Source organism: Porites lutea, chromosome 4 (assembly GCF_958299795.1).
Source record: "Porites lutea chromosome 4, jaPorLute2.1, whole genome shotgun sequence".
Taxonomy (NCBI): domain Eukaryota; kingdom Metazoa; phylum Cnidaria; class Anthozoa; order Scleractinia; family Poritidae; genus Porites; species Porites lutea.
In genome coordinates this window covers 7,622,937-7,641,639 of record NC_133204.1, presented here as the reverse complement: position 1 = coordinate 7,641,639, position 18,703 = coordinate 7,622,937, and the positions used below count along the sequence as shown (strand labels likewise).

Below are 18,703 nucleotides of genomic sequence, written 5' to 3'. Positions count from 1 at the left end.
CGTTTTTCATCTCTCGTGGCCTTGACGCTCATAGCTTGCCTGGTAAGCACGATATTAGACACCCTTTGAAGAAAAATAAGAGACCTCTCCCGGCGACTTCTCGCATTCTATCTCTCATAAACTAGCAAATAATCTCACGAAGAACATGTCGAGTGTGTAAATAATTATCGTATGGAGGGTTTTATTACCGATAAAAAAAGGGTGAAATAAGATAAAGTATGTACTAAACTGCAGGTAACATCGATATTTACAAACTTGCTCAAAGGAGATCAAAACTACAGTAGCTCGATTCACAGGCTAAAAACCTTGAGCACTTCCGGTAAGGACACGACCGCAATTACCGGCACGCATTGCAAAAGGTTGTTACAAAGAAAACGCAATGCAGAAAAACAAGACGACAATGAAATTTACCAAATATTTTTTTCAGTTGCAGGGAGTTGAATAACAAACGTATCCTATGTTATTATATTTTAATTTAGTATCAAAAGTATTTATTTAATTATCTGAATGCGACTGTCTCTAAGAACAGAGACTACTATCCTACCATCAGACAGAACTGCGGTAGAGATTGGTAATCCCCCACTCAGTAGTTTAAACTTTGTTATGAACTTTCCATTCAGTTGTAATACCTGAACTCTGTCATTCGCAGAATCAACGACCATCAGGTGTCCTGCTTTGTCGACTGATAAGCAACGTGGCCCATTGAATTCCCCATCCCCTTCCCCTTCATTCCCGAATTTATACAGAAAATCACCTTCTGTATCGAACACTTTGATACAGTGATCAAAGTTGTCTGATACTATGAAATATTGATCCTTCTGAATACAGTGAATGGGCTTAACTAATAAATCTTCTCCACCAAACTTTCTAAGAAACTGGCCGCTTGGAGTGAAGATCTTGATTAGTTTGTTATTTGAATCGGCAACAATAATATTACCATCACTGTCTACAGATAAACCCCATGGATAATCAAACTGGTGATCAAGATTTCCTTTGCACCCAATTTGAGTAAGGTACTCGCCCTGCCCAGTGAATACTTGCAGTCGACCGTTTAAGCTGTCAGCCACTACAATATTTCCATTATTTAAATAAACTATACCTGTAGGCTTATCAAACTTTCCTTCTTGATTACCACATCTGCCAAAAGACCTTAAGTAAGTTCCATCACTGCTAAATATCTGGACACTGTTGTTCATCAAATCAGTTACTACAATTTCACCAAGTTCATTCACTGCCACACCAAAAGGTCCCTTAAACAATCCAGCAGATGACCCTTTTCCTCCAAACGACAACACAGATTTGTATTGTCTGGGTTTGACTTGAACAGTAAATGGACTTCCACTAACATGTTCTCCATTTACTTTCACTGATGTCTGGCATCTTCCTGCTTCTTTGGCAAAGTAGCTGATATTGTAGCTGCCATCTTTGTTATCTTGAACTTGTGCTTCAGTGGCGCATTCACGGCCGTCATCATTTTTAATTTCCACTGTTACGATGTCAGATTCTTCGTAGCATCGCTCATTCGCAGCATTTCGAGTTGTTAAAGCAAACCTTGCTTGCAGCCCAACAGTCACCTCAGTGATTCCTCTTCCTTCCGCTGTTGAGTTACTGGATTTAGTCTGGCTGATGATTTGTTTCAAAGAACCAACACCCTCACTGTTTGCTTTAGCCATCAATGATTTGTTTGGAAAGAACAAAAAATGGCCAAGTTCCTTACGGTCGCAGTCGACTAGTTCTGCCTCGTCAGAGACTTCCTCTTGAAATAATGTTTTTAAGTGCACAATCTCGGCATTGGTGCTACGCTTTAGGAAAGTTTCAGTTTTTTCAATTAAAGTCTCGATCCGCTGTAATTCGTTTTCTACGTCCGACTGTTGCTCTACAAGACGCTCGATGGACTGTCGAGCTTTGAATTCCACCTCTTTAAAAAGTTCCTGTTTCTTCGCTTCAATGACTCTCATTAGATTGTCAACCAAATTCTGTGCACTTCTTTTCACGCAAGCAACCTGTTCTTGAATTTCATTGCACTCACTTTGTAGTCTAGTTATCATGTTTCTTTTCTGAAGCGCCTTGACCTTCTGAGACTCTAACACGGACTCCAAACGTAATTTTCGTTCATTGGCAGCATCTTGCAAAGGCACTTTGACGTGACCTTCGTGAAGTGTTACAACACAAGTGTTACAAATGGCGACTTCACAGTCCTTGCAAAAGAACTTTAGCTTTTTGTTTTCATGATGTTCCTTTTGACAAAATACTGGCCTCCTTAACACGTTTTCAATGTCTTGATCTTGAAAATCCTTAATCGCCAGCACTTTGTGGTCTTTGTTAGCTCGGATAATGTTATGAGCTGCAATGCAATCGTCGCACCAGAAGGCGCAACATTTAAAGCAATAGAAACTTTGGGCGCTTGTTTTGTCGCAGTTTCCACACTTCACTCCAGCAACGCTGCATTTTTGAATAGCCATGACATCTAACAAACTGTTCATTCGAAAGTTGGCCGGCAAGTCTTTAGGATAACCGCTACCGGGAACTTGAAACTTTCTGCGACATTCCGGGCATGTGATCTCGCCCTGTTTGCCACTCGTTCTTTGAAGCTCGTTTAAACAATGAAGGCAAAATGTATGAAAGCACGGCAATATTTTTGGATCAGTGAACGGGCTCATACACACAGAACAGGACACTTCTTCATGTAGGTTGTGTAATAAGGTTTGTAAATCCATAACCGAATTTGCAAAGCTGGCAAAGAGAATTAACAAGGTTTGAGTAAATGCGCCCCGAAGTGTTGTAATCAGGGATTGCTCATATTTTCGGCGAGGTTGTTGTCATGTTAATTGCCCCTCAGGCAACAGACAACACCAACCAATCATGAGGTATTGTTTGACATGTTTTGACTATGCGTAACGTCTAAGAAAGGACTTCCGATTTTCCTACGAATTGAGATTAAACCTCTTGACCCCCAGGAAGTGAGGACAAAACATGAGCCAGGGGTCCATGGACCCCCCATTTTTGACCGGGTCCATGGATAGCCTGAGTATCAGGCCTTCCTAAGGGGATGGGCTTTTCCCCCAGAAACGCCTGATACTCAGGTCAGTCTGTCAGGTTAGTCCATGGACCACTTATATGGACCGGGTCCATGCCCCCCCCCCTCAAAAAAAATAAATAAATAAAGAAGGAGAAATGAACAGTAAATAAGTAAATAAGAAATGAACGGTAAATAAGGTCGTGTTAGTGATAATTTCACGGTTGGCTAGCCGTTTTGACCGGTTAAGTGGACGGCTTTCAAATAATAGCCTGCGAACGGCAGACGTTTCTCCTCGCTCATCGCTGCTGAAGGACGTCTTTATTCAAATAAATACTAGAATAATAAAAGTACATGGTGTTTACACATGAATTCTGGAAATTACAAAACTGTTAATCATAAAATATTTAAGCTGCAATCACAAATTTGGCAAATACAGATAAAACGGGCCACATTGTGCGGCTTTGTGATTTGTTAAATTAAAACAGAATCATCTATGCAGACGGAGCAATATTTTTGTCTTAATTAGCTATTATTTTAAAACAATTGTTTATTTCACTGGTCCACAGATGACCGAGGAAAAAATTGTTGACCGGCCTCTGTCAAAACCTTAATTTAAGCCCTGTATCTTGTTTGTTATTTATTTTGTTTACAGTGTGTTTATTTATAACACTGTCACACAAGGGGAAATTTCTTCGTGCTTCAGAAGTTATTTCTCGAGTAACAAAATGAGAAGGGGAGAGGGCATGATCCAGAACAAAAGTCAGTTTAACTGTATGAGGAAAAAAGAAAAATATATCCACAATTAACGCTGAGCAAACACTTACCATTAGAGTCATACAGCCAGGCTATAAGCATACATCATCATCATTTTGTATAAATGTATCATGTAAGTAGGTGTAAATATCGATTATCAACACCTCTTAACCTTATTTTTGCACTATTTCTGTGGGTTGAAGCCGGCCATAATGTTTATCGATCATTTCTACTTTCAACTCCTTCTTAAAGAAAAAGTGTCCATGGACCCGGTCCAAAATGGGGGTCCATGTTTTGTGTCCACGTAACAGGTCAAAATGACTGGCCAACCCAGAACTTGTCCCTGAGGTTGTCACTAAAACTATAATATTGTTGAAAAATGTTTATTTGTATCTTGTTCATTTCTCCTTCTTAATTTTTTTGAGGGGGCGCATGGACCCTGTCCATTACAGGGGGTCCATGGGCCCGGTCTATGTAAGTCATCCATCAACCCGATCCAAAATGGGGGGTCCATGGCCCATGACTGGAATCTGAGAAAAGGAAAAATTAATCATTGATGATGAATGATGAATGAATGATGGTGAAAGCAGTACAGTCGACGCTTTACATAGGTTTCACTTGACCTATTGGCCGTTTTCTCACTATTCAAAACGTTACTAAAGGACAATGTCCAACGTTGAACCCAGAATGTATCAAATGCATAGTTGAACAAAATAATTTCAATTTCAATTTTATTTTGCATTACAGTGGAACCCCGCTTTACAGACACCCACTTAATATGAACACCCGTAAATAATGGACAGTTTCGTTTGTTCCGACACTGATCCTCACCCAGGAAGTGAAAGAGTGTGTTGGGATGTCTTGAAAATTGTTGCTATCAATAACTGACTAGTAGTGACCATTAGCTAAGATGCGCCGTTTTCCAAATTTTCCCTCTGCTCGATTTTCTTATCTTAAACAACGGGAAGTCTGTTCACTGGCTATTAAGAAAACAAGACTTAACCTGGAAAAAAATGGTTGGACATCCAGCACGGTTTAAGCCTTATTTTTAATAAAGTTATATAAAGTCAAACTCGGCGTTTAAGATAATTATATAATTTTTAATATACCTTTTCAAAATTACAAAGAATGCATCCATATAAGGGTTGTACGATGTAAGTTCGGAGTTACTAATTACAAGAACATAATTTAAATATTCAAAAGACACGTTGGACTTCACTGTGCCCTAGCCTGGGTGGAGTAGGGTGGGGTAGGTTTGTTGCCATTTCTCACCTACAAAAAAACTGGGGGTCACGCATTGAAGGCGGCGTTCGTAACAGAAGGATTTCCAGTTCATCACGTGACAGTGGAGAATTCACCTTCTATAGCTGCGAGGACTTGGGATTTGGGCATGTTCAAGCTAAGAGCCAAAAACAATGTTCACTACCAAAAGGAGTCAGAACTGGCAAAAAAAAAAACGTCCTTTACCAGCTCTTTCCTATGTATGCCTGCCCATTGTTCCCGGCGTAGAGACCACCAGAAAAGACGTCCACGCCAATTCTGTAACGAACGTCTGCGACAGATGACCCGCTCCATCGACCGGCCACCAGAAAGGAAACCCCGCACAATAAACTTCCTTGAGCGTTTATCTCAGTACGTTTGCTGACCTGATATAAGCGGTGACTAGCTAGGTAAAAGATCCTAATGTAGATTTGTGAATAAGTTCGCCGATGCATGCAGCTACTTCTTCAACAAGTGGTCGATTTTGTTTTATTCTTTGTGCCATCTCTGTAACTTCTTCGTTCAGCTAAATGAAAAACAAAACACATTCTCAGTAATGACAATCAATATTTAACCGTCTTAATATACCCGAACGCAGTGAAGATGTCGTTCATCCGAACAAAAAACCAACAAAGTCATGACATTTTAAAACAAAAAAGAACTTTCATGCATCACCGAGCGGCCGGAGCGCTGCACTTGCACATCATCCCAGATTCCCGTGTTCAATTGAAGCCTGCCCTGGTTGACAAAGAATTTTCTTTCTTCTTTCGCAGGCGCGGGTCGGTTCGCGTACGAGCTAAAAAAATCCCTCTAGGTAACCAACGCACTCATTGTTCACTGGATTTGTTTCTAGACAGTACCGAGATCAACTCCTTGGTCATGCTTAAAAATGGCATAATACTTACAGTATCACTATTTTAACGTTCGTTACCTCGTCCAAACACTGTTCAGTTTGCAAGAACTCTTCGTCCAAGTGGTTTGATCCTAGGTTTTCTCTCTGCTCCTGAACCCAAATGGACAATTGATCCCGCTGTTTCTTCTTACGACTAGAAAAAAATTGTAGAATGCGTGAATTACCCGAACACGATTTTGAATCTCACTTTGGCTCTACTAGAAGTAGGATAAAGCGCGAACGTAATCACAAAATCCAAGGCATTTTGATATAAAAATAGTCATCATGAATTGTTACCTACGATTAGCAGTTTTTTCTTTTGTGATAGGGAGTGCATGATAGTAGACAATAGGGCCATTTAAACGAGGAAAAATAAGACGCGTCTTACGTTAAACGCGAACTGTACCATTTATACGAGCATGTCTTATCTACGACGAGAACAGCTCATATAAATGGTTCGCGTCTTATTTCTGTTCTTGACTCGTTTTCATGTGAACGTTGCCCGTAGCAACGGCAATACAACGTGGCGCGCCAAAAATTAACGCATGCGCACTATGCGTTCGCGTCTTATGTAAGACGCGAAGGTCATTAATACGAAGTTTTTCTCGTCTTAGCTAAGACGCGTCTTATCTAAGAACAGGTGTTAAGAGCTGGGGCGCTTTCCATTCAACAAAAATCCCGGTTTGAAATTTCGGAAACTTCACGTGCTCAATGGAACGGTACATTCCGGTTGCACAGACCCGACCCAAGCCACCGCGCGTTTTGTTATTGTGGCTTCTCAGCACACTCATAATTACGCTCTAAAAGAGAAAAGTAAATACTGTTTATATCCTGAAGAACACTCGACTTTCGAAAAGGGGCGGTGGAAAACTAAAGGCGGAGGAATCCTATTTTGTGTAGAAAGCCTATGAATGCAAGTGAAGGTAAAAAATTCTTGTGAATTGAAGCGATACGTTTCTCAGAATATTCGAACGATTCGAAGCAATTCCTGGAACTGTGCGGTAAATAAATTCGGTGTTTTAGCCAATTTGCATTCAGCCAGGCTTTGTCGTATTCATTTCAGCTTAATTGATAAATTGCTTTAGTTAAATATCGTCGACAGGTTTCAGACAAATAATACGCCACGCTGATTCTCACGGACTTTTATACAACTGTAGCTTGATTTCTCACACTTTTTTTCACCTGTTAATGGCAAATATCAAAAATCGAAAAAAATTGCAACTGATTCAAACTATTTGAGATGTCATGCTTTACTCACAGCACTTCAATTTCCACTGGAAACAACTTGGTCTTGTAAGCAGGATAGAAAAGAGCGGTAATGGGGACAACAATTTTGGCAAATGGAAAGGGACATTTCGGTCCGACCGACCGAAATGACCAGACCGGTCACAGTGGACCACCTTCAAAGCTGGTCCCGAATATTCCGGTCGGACCAAACCGAAATGGTTCGTTCCATTTGATGAACCAACCGAAATTACCGAAATTTTGGGTTGAATTGAAAGCGCCCCTGTTCTAAAATAAGACGCATCTTAGCTAAGCCGCGTCTTATTTTAGACGAAATGTGCCGTTTATACGGAAAGTGCGCGTCTTATTTAAGACGCGTCCAATGTAGGACGCGTCTTATTTTTCCTCGTATAAATGGCCCTAATGTCGTTTGTTACTATCGTACCCATAATATGACTATGATCATCATCATCATCGAACAAAAAACAACAAAACTTCATCAACCATCGCTAGTTGTTCACTCACCTGTAAGCCGTCTTTAATTCTTGAAATTCGTGCAGTGTATTCTTCATGGCAGCAATTCGTTCCTGAAGATTTCCTTGATCTCTTTGCCGATGAAGCAATTGATTTCCTACTGTCTTCTCTCGCACCTTCTTCGGTTTCCGACCCTCGCCCACCTGTTTTCCATTAGATGTATCCTCATCTCTTTCCTCTCCTTCATCCTCCGAATTCTCCTCTTCTCCTTCCTTGTCCATCTCTTCCTCCATTTTCCCATCTTCCATGTCCACCATTTCTCCATTCTCTTCCTCTTCCTTGCAGTACTCTATACAGCTGTTATCTTCTCTACCTTCATCCTCCTCCAAACTTCTACTTGATAACGACGCTTCTGAGGAAGGACTAAACTCCATTTGATTTTGACTGACTGGGGAGGTGTGCGGTGTAGATGCAGGATGGGAAGAGTTGGAAGCTCGTACCACAGTCTCGTCAGGCCAAGAAGACTTCCTTGAAGTTTCTCTACTGCGAGCAGGTAAAATGAAGGATGAGGGAGGCATTAACATAGGTCCTGTGTGGGCCCCTCGTACCCTTTCCGTGGTGACAAATGGTTTGACAGACGTCTTTTTAACTGGTCTGAAAGTTGCATTTCGAAGATCATATTCCCTTTCACTAAAAGCAGCTTTCGTTGAGTCTAAATATAAAAAATAAACAAACAAGCAAACAGAAAGAGTTACCAGGGAAAGAATGACAAGTCATTCCCGTCGGTTAAATCAGTCTTTGTCTATCAACTGTGCTTCAGAGCAGTCATTTAAGCCTAAGGTATATTCGCAAGTATTATATCGCAATGAGGCCATTCTACTCAGAAGGTCTTCGGGAATCTTTCCTCTAAGCGGGTTGACCTGGGATTTCAGGCTGATGCAAAGCGACCTTACAGGATGTGTTCTTTTAAATATAGCTTAATGCAAATATAAAAGGAGGCGTGTGTGGCCGAGTGGTGAACACCTCCAACTCCGGATCTGGAGGTCCGGGGTTCAAGCCTCGCCCGTTGCGTTCTTTCCTTAGACAAGGAACTTTACTCCACTTTGTCCCTCTACACCCAGGTGTATAAATGGGTACCGACATACTGCTAGGGACTAAACTTGCGATGCACTTGCATCCCGTCCGAGGGGAGTAGCAATACTCCTAAGTGCTTCATGCTAATGAGACCAGGATAAGTTACGGCCGTTTATGCCTTTGGCTCGTGTGCGCCTTTACCTTTTACCTAACGCAAATATAACACATAATTTTAAAAAAATACTGATAAGGGCTAATTTTTCCAAATATGCTCACTTGTGTTTTGTCTGCAGCTCTTTAAGTTATCATAATAATGAAGTAAAGAGACAAAGATGAGAAAAAAGGCAACATTTAAAAATTCTGACCATGCGCGTCTCTAACAGTATGTCTTGACTCCTCTGTAGCAAGAACAGATTCCTCCCCTGAAGATGAGGGAAACGCGATCGACTCTTCCCGAGGGGTCCTCTGGTGGGGATGGATATTGCTCCTCATTTGATCACACGGGCGGGGTGGGGAAAGGCGTGGTAATGTCTCAGAATCGTTCATAGTTGAAAATGGTTTGGGTGGAACTGTCGGTGGTACATTTGCCGCTCTTGTGAGTTGGGTAAGATCAAAGGATTCTCTCAAATAATCTGGTTTTCGTGGACGAGGGCGCTCCTTTGATGAATCTGAAACGATTCTGAAAAGAGAGGACAACTGCGTTAAAAACTATTTAAATCACTTCAATTTTACCAACTTTATTGTTCTTTCAAATATTTCCAATTCACTATCTAATACCCAGGATAATACATAAACAATGCTTGAAAGAAAATTAGAAAACGCAACGTACACAATGCTTTGCAGAATCTGAATTCCACTAATCTAAGAATTATGTGAAGACGCTAATAATGATGGTTTTCAGTCTTTCACGATGTTTATAATTATTGCAAGAAATCAGAGACCGAGAATGGCTTTTTGTGTGCAAAACGTGGATTCCAATGAAACCTGTGAACATTTTCTTGAGATAAATGACATTAAATATGCAAACGAGTTTGGAAATGAGGTCATAAAAATAAAGAATAGTTATAAACTGTGCTGCTTACATACCTGTGAAGGTCTACTACAGGTAAAGGCTGCACTAAAGGGACTGAGCCAGATGCTCCAGGCAGACTTTTAACTGGCAAATCAGGTTTAGCTTGGACCACAGGTCTCGGTCTCGGTCTCCCTCCTCTTTGCCTGAGTCGTTTTGCTGTTATTCGTCTCCAGTGCATTGCGCAACGATACACACACTGATGGACGGAGTGAGCCGCCTGTAAACAGGTGATCAAGAAATATGGGCAATAACGTAAAGTCAACAAGGTCGGCCAAAAATTCAGATAATATTACAACATTACTTTTACCAAGCATTTACAGATTTTTGGGGGGTAAAAAGGGGTTTGTTATCCTTAATCCCCTTTATCGTGGAATTAAAATCAAAAGATAACCCTTAGAAGAGATATTCTTCTCAAAATGCAAGAGAAAGATAGATATTTTTATGGAAATAAAAAAAGTCCGCCTAAAAAGACCGGCACTAACTGTTGGATTGCTAAAGAGCGTAACACAGTACCGCAGCCAAACCTACCTCCATCTGCCGTTCTTGAGCAAATCTCGCTCTTTCCGCTGCTAGATAAAAACCAACCTGAAATTGCAAAGGAAACATGTTGCTATTCTGACAAAAAAGAGATTTAAAACCCAAAAGAGATTTAAAACCCAACACGAGACAAATTGTTTTGAAACCCACCTTCATCCAACGAGTCACTCCTGCACGCAGAAGCCTGTTTCGTCTTTCTTCCAAAGCTTTGCTAATACGAACTGCTTTCCGCTTACGACCAATTGCGTATTCCAAGAGGGCATAAAACGCCTTGAAAACGAAAGCAAAATAATCACTGATTAAAAGCACCACAAGTAAACACTGTGCATGTCTCGAGTGAACTGTTATTATGGCGAGCGCGCAGCACCGATTTATCTTGACTCTTTTACAAATCCGTAGAGGATGGGGGGGGGGGGGGGGGCGGTGGGGGGAGGGGTTCTCCTGAGTAATTAGTTCTGTCATGAATAGGTGGCTGTATAAAGAAGGTTGTCGTAAAAGTAAGGAGGAAGATAATTAATACATACAAATTTTTAAAAAAATCTAATGTAAAAAGCTCAGTTGGTGCGTGATCTAAGCTACCTAATAGTAACTTTGTTCAAACTAACATCACTAATCCTTCTCCTCTAAAAGCAAAACGAAACATCCTTTTTTTTCCAAGGTTAAGCGACAATCACCTCGTCTAGCCTCAAAGAATTTCGCTAGAAAAAAATATTTTAAACACATTTTTTGTTGTAATTAAAAGATTAGACGAGGATAAATTCTTCCGATATAAATGGACTTTTATTTGATAAAATACTAACAAGACCCACCTTTCTTTGCAAGTTGATGCTCCACTCCCATAACGCCAGAACTGTTCGTCTCTTTTCTTGAATTACAGCACAGTGCTGAAATAAAGATTTGAGGTTTTCTTATCGACTAACTGCAGAAGCGCTGAGACTCTACTTTCTCTATGGGACAGTTCAAGAGTTTATAACACTCTGGTGACCCATAAGGCTTAACGGCAATTGCTGGGGTCAGAGGATCAGCAACAAAGCACAAATTACTTGTTATTGGTCCATTCTAGTTTATTGTTCCTTGTTTAAGTTGCTATACAGTAACACAATCTTGTTCTCTTATTCCGATATTACGCCATCACTACTATGTACAAAGAGAGAGGGCCTGGAGACGACTGATTGCTTTCCGATTTTACAAAAACACTGGGTCACTTATTGGTCGCTGCGAATCTCTAGTAAAGATTCACGAGCAGTAAAGAGCTGGAAAACTTGGCAAAGAAGGAATTTAAACTCAACACTCAGCCATGTTCCACTGAATTTCAGTTTTCTTTCATCGTTTATGCTAGCTTTTTCAAGTTAAGGTTTTGTTACCCTAATCTAGATGTGACAACACATAAGGCAGACTACAACAGCGAACGTAGATTGAAACCAAGATAAGATGGCGACCTACCTGTATCTTCCATTTATTAAAAAAAGCAACTGTGATCCTTCGATTATGAAGCCACATGCTCTGTCTTTGAAGAATCTATGGGGAAAAACCATCGATAAGCATTTCAAACAAACCAGAACTCAAGATAAAATTGCCAAAAACGAGATGCATATATTCGTTTCCATATGTTTGTAAGCTGAAGCCTTGAAAAGATATTTTCTTAGTTGCTCAAGGCATCTAGTACACATTAAAGTTCCAAAGGAAAAAGGCAATGCTTACTTCTTATCGTAGCACACGTACCCAGTATCCCATTAAACCTTTTTTGTTTTTTTTAACTCTATCAGTAACAAATTACTTTCCAGCAAAATCGTAAAAAAGATACTTTTGGTTAACCTTATGGATGAGGAAGTAAAAAAAAAACAATCACCTTGATTCTAAAACGAAGATGAATGAAGCTTGTCCATGTTAACACCGCGTTACGTTTCAAAGCCGTGTTATAATGGTTTTCAGCCCTGTGTTTGAGGATTTTATCTTGAACATATTTTCTTGTGAAGGATTTCCAGGCGCGAAATGAACGGGCCAATTTACCTAGAAGAGACAAAGCAAAATCAGACAAGGTGAAGATTTGACTTTTAGTTTGTGCAAGTATAAACTAAGGAGGCTTGACTGTAAATTATTAAAATCTTCCAACTTTACCGAATTCTGAGCAGTAAAATAGAAATTTCAAGGTTAACTTTTAAGCTTAAAAGGCACGTCTAGGATAGGTTTGCATCATGTTTTTTAAGCGCTTCATTCACCTTTCTCAATCGTGTGTTTCAACTCCTTCACACGCTGCCACTGCTGCCATTTCTTGACTGCATGGTGAGCTGCGAATTCTCTCCAACACGTGAAGCACTAGAAAACGAGTCAATTGTGGAGTTACCGTGTGTCAAGTCTCGTACCTTCATAAATATATCAACTCTTAAACAATGTTTTAAAAACAAAAGGTTTATTATAATTACCCGCTTTCATGTTAAAGTGCTTTACTACTGAGATCAGGAAGGCAAGTTAGTTAATCAAAGCTTCATGTGATGTAATTTTCTGTTTCGCTTACCCTTGAAAGAAGCAGTTGATTCTGAAAGGCTTCCGCGACGTTTTCGTTTTGTCTTTCCTCTCTGTTTTCTTTGACAGCATGCTTCCAGGTTTCAAAAGCTGATCTGAAAAATAATTCAACATACATCTTTCACTGCAAAGAAAACTACTGACCAAAACAAGCCATAAAAGACTTAGTTGATAGAATGAATGGCAGTTAAAGAAAGAGGAAGAGAACGAGGCGCCATATTAAGAAGAATTCTTGAGGAGAGAGAAGTAGGGTGGGGGTGGGGAATAGTACGAAAGAAGAGGGGGGAAGACGGGAGGAGATGGACAGCAAAAAACCGTTGGGAGGGGGTGGAAGAGAAAGCACGCCGTCAAGGCGCAAGGATGAAAAAGAGAAGAAACAGCAGGAAGGAGGCAATAAAAATCTGTCCTTTGTCACCTGACATTTTTTGTTTACACAAATACAAACTAAAAAACTTTTTTTGCAGGCCTGCGCACACCAGTCCACAGTCACACGGGGTAGTGTTGTGGACTGACTTCATACACGAAATTAACACAACAAAGTGGATGCTGTCTACTCAGAAAACCACGTTTACAACAGTTTTAGAGCGATGTTTTTGAAGGGGTTTTTGGTAAGTAGGCTTAATAATCCGTCAAAAACTTAGGGAATGTATTGCAGTCTCTCCATGAAAGAAAGGCTAAGTAAATATTAGCTTACCTTAAACGTTTGCTGTTGTGCATTTGAAGCTTGCTGTCGCTGCAGCTTTTAGCAGCGTGCACGTGACTCTTGTAATCCTAAAACATTACACAGGAAAAAAGCACAATATTAGTTAGTCTGTTACTGACGCCGAGATTCGTTTTCATGAATACGCTCGCCATGACGATTTTATTTGAGGGGAGGGGACTGCTGTACACAGGTTACTACTTAGAAGAGAGCTGTCATGATCCAAAGCAACGTACCTTCCAAGAGCTCACAACAACAGAGAGAAGACGCTGTTGGTAATGGAGATCGGCGCGAGCTTGTTTCTGCCATTTCAGTTGCTTTTGATGAACAAACTGAAAGGGAATACACATCACGAATAAACATTGTGAATTTAAACAAGATCAGATCTGATCTGACTCTGATTCTGCAACGTCAAATAACGTGCAACACTTTTTTACATTCACTGAACACTAGACAATGGTTAGTGACTGTCTTAGCCGGGATTTATTAGTTTTGATCTTCAGATCGCGGTAAACAAGACTTTCAATTCTTTTCAAACAAACCATGCAGAAAAAAAGGATTGTGATGCTTTGGTTTCTTTACCCCAAGGACATTAAATGGCAGCTACATATATAATTATATTAATCTCTCATCAATACCAATTCTGTGAAGCAAAAATGTTACGTTAAAAACACACTCGACGGCAAGGCAATTGTTCATGTGTCTGAATCACCAGATTCTCATAATTGGTCGTTATTCAATAAATGTTGAAAAGTTACGGTTTTTTTTTACGCGTGACAAGTGAAAGCACAAACAAAATACACAGACCTAGCTAGCACTTTTTGTGACGATTTTGTTCCAAAAAAAGGTCAACAACGCATTAGTGCCTCCCAGTACATCGCTTGCGTTCATGCTTGAGTCGTAAGCGTAAGCTAGTGACAGTTTCTGCTCAAAAATGAACAGTTACTCACATATTTCCAAGCTGCCCAGGTTTTTTTCAGCAGATGGATGTAGTGATGTCTCACTGCTGACTTCTGTACAAACCGACTGAAATAGAACAAAAGTGAGTCAAAATTGCGGCCCTTTTCAAGTGAAAGATAGTTACGTTAAAATGTAATATGCCTTAGTAACTTTCCCGGACTGCGCGCTTAAGATCTGGCTAGAAATGTATTCCCACGGATAAGTTTCAGTACCAAATCTAGAGATCACAACTAAACTGTAAAATTCGCATGATTACCTTTCCTTCGTCTCTCTGTTAAATTCTCTCCACCTTGCAATTCCCATCAGGAGCAATCTTTGATTTCGATGATTATCTGCCAAAGCCTGAAATAGACAATTTAAAGGTCTTAGACAAACCGACTGAAATAGAACAAAAGTGAGTCAAAATAGACAATAGACAATTTAAAGGTCACTTTAGCAGATTGCTGAGTAAAGTGAAGGTGATAGGACTGAGTGGAGTACAACTCGGGGGAGTAATTTATCCCTGAATTATCTCTAGCCTCTTGAGTGCTCTCCAAACTTCCCAATTGCTCAATATCTCGACATACGCATAGCTGAAGAATGAACTAATTGTTAAACCTAATGCAAGAAACGAGTAGAAATACTTACGTCCAGCTGCCGCTCGTCTAACTTTTCCCGCGTTCTTTCAACCCAGTAATGAAGATAATGTCTCTTTACAGTCTCGTCGTTATGGAGAATGGCCTGAGAAATGGATGAGACCGATAGCAAGTATATTGTATTAAAATACGACGCTATACCGTAGACTGCTATTATTCCCTCATTTTAGTGATAGTAGAAAGAGTGAAATACAATAGCGGGTGAAATCGCCACTCGCAAGCAAGGTGACACGCGAAGGGTTGAGAGAAAATCACTGTTCACAGCAACACTATCACAATCCCTGGTTTGTTTTACGACGATATACCGGTTTATTTTTTTATGAACAACCCTAAGCGATATCTGTATGGGTAAAAATATAAGGATTTCCGTCCCCTCTGTCAGACTAAAAATTTGCTCCTGTCTGACGCACCAAATCGAGAAGATGGGCATCCTTGCATTTTAACTATGGGAGACCCTCCACCCCAGGTTTGCCCTTTTCGTAGTCCAGCACACACACAAAACCGACGAATAACAACAAAATTTAAACAATAAAATAACATAAAATAAATAACACATAAGCAAATAAAAAAGTTAGAATTCGTACCATTCTTTCCATCATTCTCACGTCCATAAGTAGTTGAAGTTTTCTCCACCAACCGTAAAATATCTTTGCCATGAGCGTTTCTCTAAAGAAAAAAACGATCGTTTTTTAATTTGTTTTGTAGGAGCTGCTCGTAAGGTCTCTCCTAATTGGTCGCAGGAAACAATAACACGTCATTCTTTCAATAGCGTAGCGCGCGAATGACGTCAGAGTGACTAATTTGCAATTTTTGTCTGAGTTTTGTCATTTTTCTCATTTTAATGACAAAAGACAGACAAATTAAAGTGAGGAATTCGCTAATGTTAATTTCAGTTTGTTTGTCGGAGTTTCGGTCTATAAATAGTAACTGCGCGCAGCGCTGTTGTTTTAGTATTGTTTGGGGTCAGGGTTAGGCACCACTGGTGACTTCTCTTCCGAGCAGCTGCTATATGACCCATTTGTTTTAAAGGCTCAGTAGCGTTGACACCAAACAGTCAACCACGTCCTAGTTACCAAAGTTCGACTATGAATCCCCGTAACGACTATCTGCCAGCAAAACCGGGAACTACGCAGGCAACAGTCATCACCTGGCTTATTTTTGTTTAATTTTCATGGATTGACGGATGATGAGCAGGGAAGTTTTTTATTTGTGATAAGAAAATCAGACAGAGGGAGTAATCATACCTCTACTACAAGGAAGGTGCTGACTATCATGTAGGCGGGGTAGCAATGCGTAAATACTATTCTGGTTTTCAGGGGAACCGGAAGAATTTTTTTTGTTTTCAGTGGTAAATATAGAAATCAAAGGCTGCCTAAGGCTAACCTGTGGATTATTAATTACTGTTTTTTAGAAATGAAACCTGCAATAAGTCTACCGGTATATTTTAAGTCTGTCAACAAGTGAAAATCTGTTTTACGGAAAAACAACAAAAAAAAGGACAAAAAAAAAAACGTTTTCAGCGGCGATGAGTAGAACCTCGGAGCTCCGACGTGGAAGGTTAACGCGTTGGATTGAAAAACACCCTTAAATTAATCGTTTTTAACACTTTTGCCCATGAAATTCTGCCGGTCGACCCTGTTTAAGCTGGTAGAGCTTTATTTATGAAGAATTGAAAGATATATTCGAGGAAAACAAGCAGGGTTTTGACAGTTAAAGCCCTACTTGACTCATTTCGTCGCATTTGAAGAACATTTGGCGGACTAGTGTCTCGTAAAACCGTCGCGAACTCTCTAGCAGCTTGATATACTCGGCGTTTACATGAGGAGAATCAATTACGAATCAACAACAGTAAACATTTCCGTTTTTATCGAACAAAGAAAGATTTCATTTCAGAATGATATTTCCCTAAAAACCATGACAGCTGCTGATCTTTTCGTCATTATCGCCTGGACGAGTCAAAAAGCTTCAAAAGTTCATAAACTTTTGTCTCAGAGTTGGCCATAGTGCTAATTTGAAACATTCAAAGTCCACATGAAGACAACTTATCGTCCTGTAAAAGGTACAAAGTCATAACATTAAAAGCTATGGGCACAATGCACGCTCAGCACTTCTTGATCGCGGAACGGGAACGATCGATCTACGACAGTTGTCGTTTTGACAACGGGCGCTTTCGTGCGGAGCCGACTAATTACGAACGGTGTCTTCACCTGAGTGACAAATTTGCATATCGCACACAATACCTTGTTCCTTACGCTACGCGTAATCCACAAGTCAAAAATATGAAGCTGAAAACCAAAAAGGTTACCACTTCAAACCAGATACGAAAAGCGACTGATGTGGCCAATTGTGCTTTGTCAACTCATAAAAATCATGACGATACACTGGGGAGATGAGCAGACAACAACATGTGTAAACTTGGTTAACCTGTGAGTGCAGGCTCTCTACTCGAGGATCAGGCGAATAAGGCAGATATGTGAACGGGAAAGGGAAAGAAGAGGGATCGGAAAACGAAGGGGCGGGGGGGGGGGGAAGCATGTGACAAAGCCTTCATGTCGTCATTTTACCCTCTTGTAATTATCACATCGATCATCTGTCACCGAGGCCTGATATCTTTGCTTCAAGAGATTGGAATGTGAATATTATGTAGTTCATGTCTTGCCCTGGCAGGATTTGGTTAGAGTACTGAGTCCCGAAATTCTCGACCACGCTTGTAAATAGCCAACTGGTTTACCTCTGGCCGGTTGGAATTCGGTTTAGGATTCGATTTCGGATAAGGTTTGATTTAAATTATTTGTTTCAAACATTTGTTCGGCCCCATTAGCCTTAGCGCTATAAATACTGCCGAATATATAAGGAGTTATTATTATAATCATCATCATACAACATTCTAAAATTCAAACTGAGAGTCATACATCATCATCATCATTATTGTTATTATTACTATTATCATCATTATTTATATCATCACCATCATGTTATAGTTTGACACCAACTGGACCGCCATTTTGATTTCACGTCGTACTACATAAGCGGGTTTGGACGATTATTTTAGTCGCAAGAGACAATGGGCGCTTTCCATTCAACAAAAATTCCTGTTAGAAATTTCGGAAATTCCACATGTTCAATGGAAAGGTACATTTTGGTCCCACCGAACCGAAATGACTGGATCGGTCAAAATAGACCACTTTCAGGGGTGGTCCCAAATATTCCGGTCGGACCGAACCGATCCATTTGATTTCTTACCAAAATTTCTGAAGTTTTTTACTGAATGAAAAGCGCCTAAGGTTCTGAAGACAATATATAGTTTGCATAAGGGGTTTCCTTTTTGTTTGTTTCTTTATTATTTTTTCACAAAATACAAAACGACAATACAAAAACTTGTCCTTGTTGACAAAAATCACCTGTTGGCCAGAACCTCTTTAGAACCTCTAATTTGATAGGTTCTTGTTGGCCCAAAGTTCTGTTGTTTCAGAGTTGGGGTTCATTGTTAGTTTTGTTTGGCTTAGGGCCGTTGTTTTCTAAACCATTCCTGTGAGCCGTTCTTAGAGCTTCCGGCCCACAAAATCACACAGTAAATAGC

General features: G+C 40.1%; 2 protein-coding genes across 2 annotated transcripts in view; both read right to left on the bottom strand.

Annotated features, from left to right (window-relative positions):
- Positions 1-401: 401 nt before the first annotated feature.
- Positions 402-2,778, bottom strand: LOC140934031 (E3 ubiquitin-protein ligase TRIM71-like). The gene has a single exon (XM_073383714.1). It carries the CDS (start codon positions 2,715-2,717, stop codon positions 492-494), a length of 2,226 nt encoding a protein of 741 aa, XP_073239815.1. The 5' UTR covers positions 2,718-2,778; the 3' UTR covers positions 402-491.
- Positions 2,779-4,851: 2,073 nt separating this feature from the next.
- The window catches only part of LOC140935571 (uncharacterized), a 43,485-nt gene continuing 29,633 nt past the window's right edge, over positions 4,852-18,703 (bottom strand). The window contains exons 16-33 of the mRNA XM_073385134.1: positions 15,708-15,789; positions 15,116-15,208; positions 14,745-14,830; positions 14,479-14,554; positions 13,765-13,860; positions 13,523-13,599; positions 12,821-12,923; positions 12,525-12,621; positions 12,155-12,315; positions 11,749-11,823; positions 11,115-11,189; positions 10,456-10,575; positions 10,297-10,353; positions 9,783-9,985; positions 9,062-9,375; positions 7,674-8,334; positions 5,964-6,078; positions 4,852-5,558 (exon numbers count right to left, since the gene is read on the bottom strand). Of these exons, the coding sequence (XP_073241235.1) occupies positions 5,439-5,558; positions 5,964-6,078; positions 7,674-8,334; positions 9,062-9,375; positions 9,783-9,985; positions 10,297-10,353; positions 10,456-10,575; positions 11,115-11,189; positions 11,749-11,823; positions 12,155-12,315; positions 12,525-12,621; positions 12,821-12,923; positions 13,523-13,599; positions 13,765-13,860; positions 14,479-14,554; positions 14,745-14,830; positions 15,116-15,208; positions 15,708-15,789 (2,611 nt within the window). The 3' untranslated portion in view covers positions 4,852-5,438. The remainder of the gene's footprint in view (positions 5,559-5,963; positions 6,079-7,673; positions 8,335-9,061; positions 9,376-9,782; positions 9,986-10,296; positions 10,354-10,455; positions 10,576-11,114; positions 11,190-11,748; positions 11,824-12,154; positions 12,316-12,524; positions 12,622-12,820; positions 12,924-13,522; positions 13,600-13,764; positions 13,861-14,478; positions 14,555-14,744; positions 14,831-15,115; positions 15,209-15,707; positions 15,790-18,703) is intronic.